General features: G+C 48.2%; 1 protein-coding gene across 1 annotated transcript; it reads right to left on the reverse strand.

The window, feature by feature from the left end:
• Positions 1–242: 242 nt before the first annotated feature.
• On the reverse strand, positions 243–1263 carry Rpl10l1 (ribosomal protein L10 like 1). The gene has a single exon (NM_001399664.1). It carries the CDS (start codon positions 1217–1219, stop codon positions 575–577), a length of 645 nt encoding a protein of 214 aa, NP_001386593.1. The 5' UTR covers positions 1220–1263; the 3' UTR covers positions 243–574.
• Between the last annotated feature and the right edge of the window lie 185 nt (positions 1264–1448).

The following is a 1448-nucleotide window of genomic DNA, read 5'->3' on the forward strand; positions in this document are numbered from 1 at the left end:
TGATTTAGTGTCATTTTTCTCTTTTTTGTTGCTTCTACTGGGACCCAAATTCAAGCAATATAAACACTGTTGTCACCTATAACCTTTCTGTGATGAAAAAAAGATTGGATCATTGTCTCCTGAGTGCAGGACAATGTAAGGCTTGTCCTTTCAGTAGACCCAACTGTCCTAAGATTGATAACCTGAGGCTATGGATAATTCTAAAAATAATATTGACAAGTTTAAAACAACCAAAGCTACAGTTGAAATGTAATTTTCATGTTTAATTTTCTATAAACAAGGACTTTTCACAGGTCTTCCAACTCCTCTAGCCACTCTTAATCCAAGATAACAGAATCATTTATACCATCGTAACAAGACGTTTGCTACACTGCAGTATACTCCAAAAATTTAAAATACGTGGACCGAAATAGCAAATTCTTTCTCTAGAAACTGCAGTTTTCTTGTTCCTTAAAGCAAGTACTTCCTATCGTAATGTGCTATAATATGCAAAGTAACATTCTATATTCTATGAACGGAATTAACAGTTTCAAACTATAACCTCATCATTACTTCTTTTCTGCCAGCAAAGTCCTCAGGAATGCAGGGCTCGCCACTTGTCCAGAGGGCCACGTTCAGGGATGTACTTGACTCCACAGCCATCGGGGATGAGTCGCTTCGCCGCCACCTTGTCTTCAAATTCATCTGCGTTGAACTTGGTGAATCCCCACTTCTTGGAGATGTGGATCTTCTGGCGGCCGGGGAACTTGAACTTGGCTCTGCGTAGGGCTTCGATCACGTGCTCCTTGTTCTGCAGCTTGGTGCGGATGGACATGATGACCTGGCCGATGTGGACTCTCGCCACCGTACCTTGTGGTTTCCCGAAGGCACCTCGCATACCGGTCTGGAGCCTGTCAGCGCCCGCGCAGGACAACATCTTGTTGATGCGGATGACGTGGAACGGGTGCAGCCGCACTCGGATGTGGAAGCCGTCCTTGCCACAGCTCTTCACCATGTACTTGTTGGCGCAGATGCGTGCGGCCTCCAGGGCCTCAGAAGAGAGCTGCTCATACTCGTCGGACACCATGTGGCCACAGAGTGGAAACTCGTCCACCTTCGCTTTCTTCCGACCCAGGTCAAAGATGCGGATCTTCGCATCGGGGACCCCTCGGCAGAAGCGGGACTTTGGGTACGGCTTGTTCTTACAGTACCGGTAACAGCGGGCAGGACGACGACCCATGGCGACAGCAGGAACCTCGGCCTTGCGTGCTCACCGCCAGCAGCAAAATGGAGACCAAATTTCTATCTGTTACCCATCAAGCCTTGCGGGAACCGTAGAGTGTAAGGAAGACTTGAAGATAGACTGTCCCACCCAACCTCCGGGTCACTCTACGCCTGCGCAGACCTCAGTGGTAGCTACTAAAGCGCTACTTTCAGGCGGAAGAACACAATGGGCCAAAGTCAGGGGA

Source organism: Rattus norvegicus, chromosome 6 (assembly GCF_036323735.1).
Source record: "Rattus norvegicus strain BN/NHsdMcwi chromosome 6, GRCr8, whole genome shotgun sequence".
NCBI classification, from domain to species: Eukaryota; Metazoa; Chordata; class Mammalia; order Rodentia; family Muridae; genus Rattus; species Rattus norvegicus.

Excerpts from the sequence above, each read along its gene's own strand:
- Rpl10l1 (NM_001399664.1), bottom strand. The coding sequence starts at position 1,219 with ATGGGTCGTCGTCCTGCCCGCTGTTACCGGTACTGTAAGAACAAGCCG.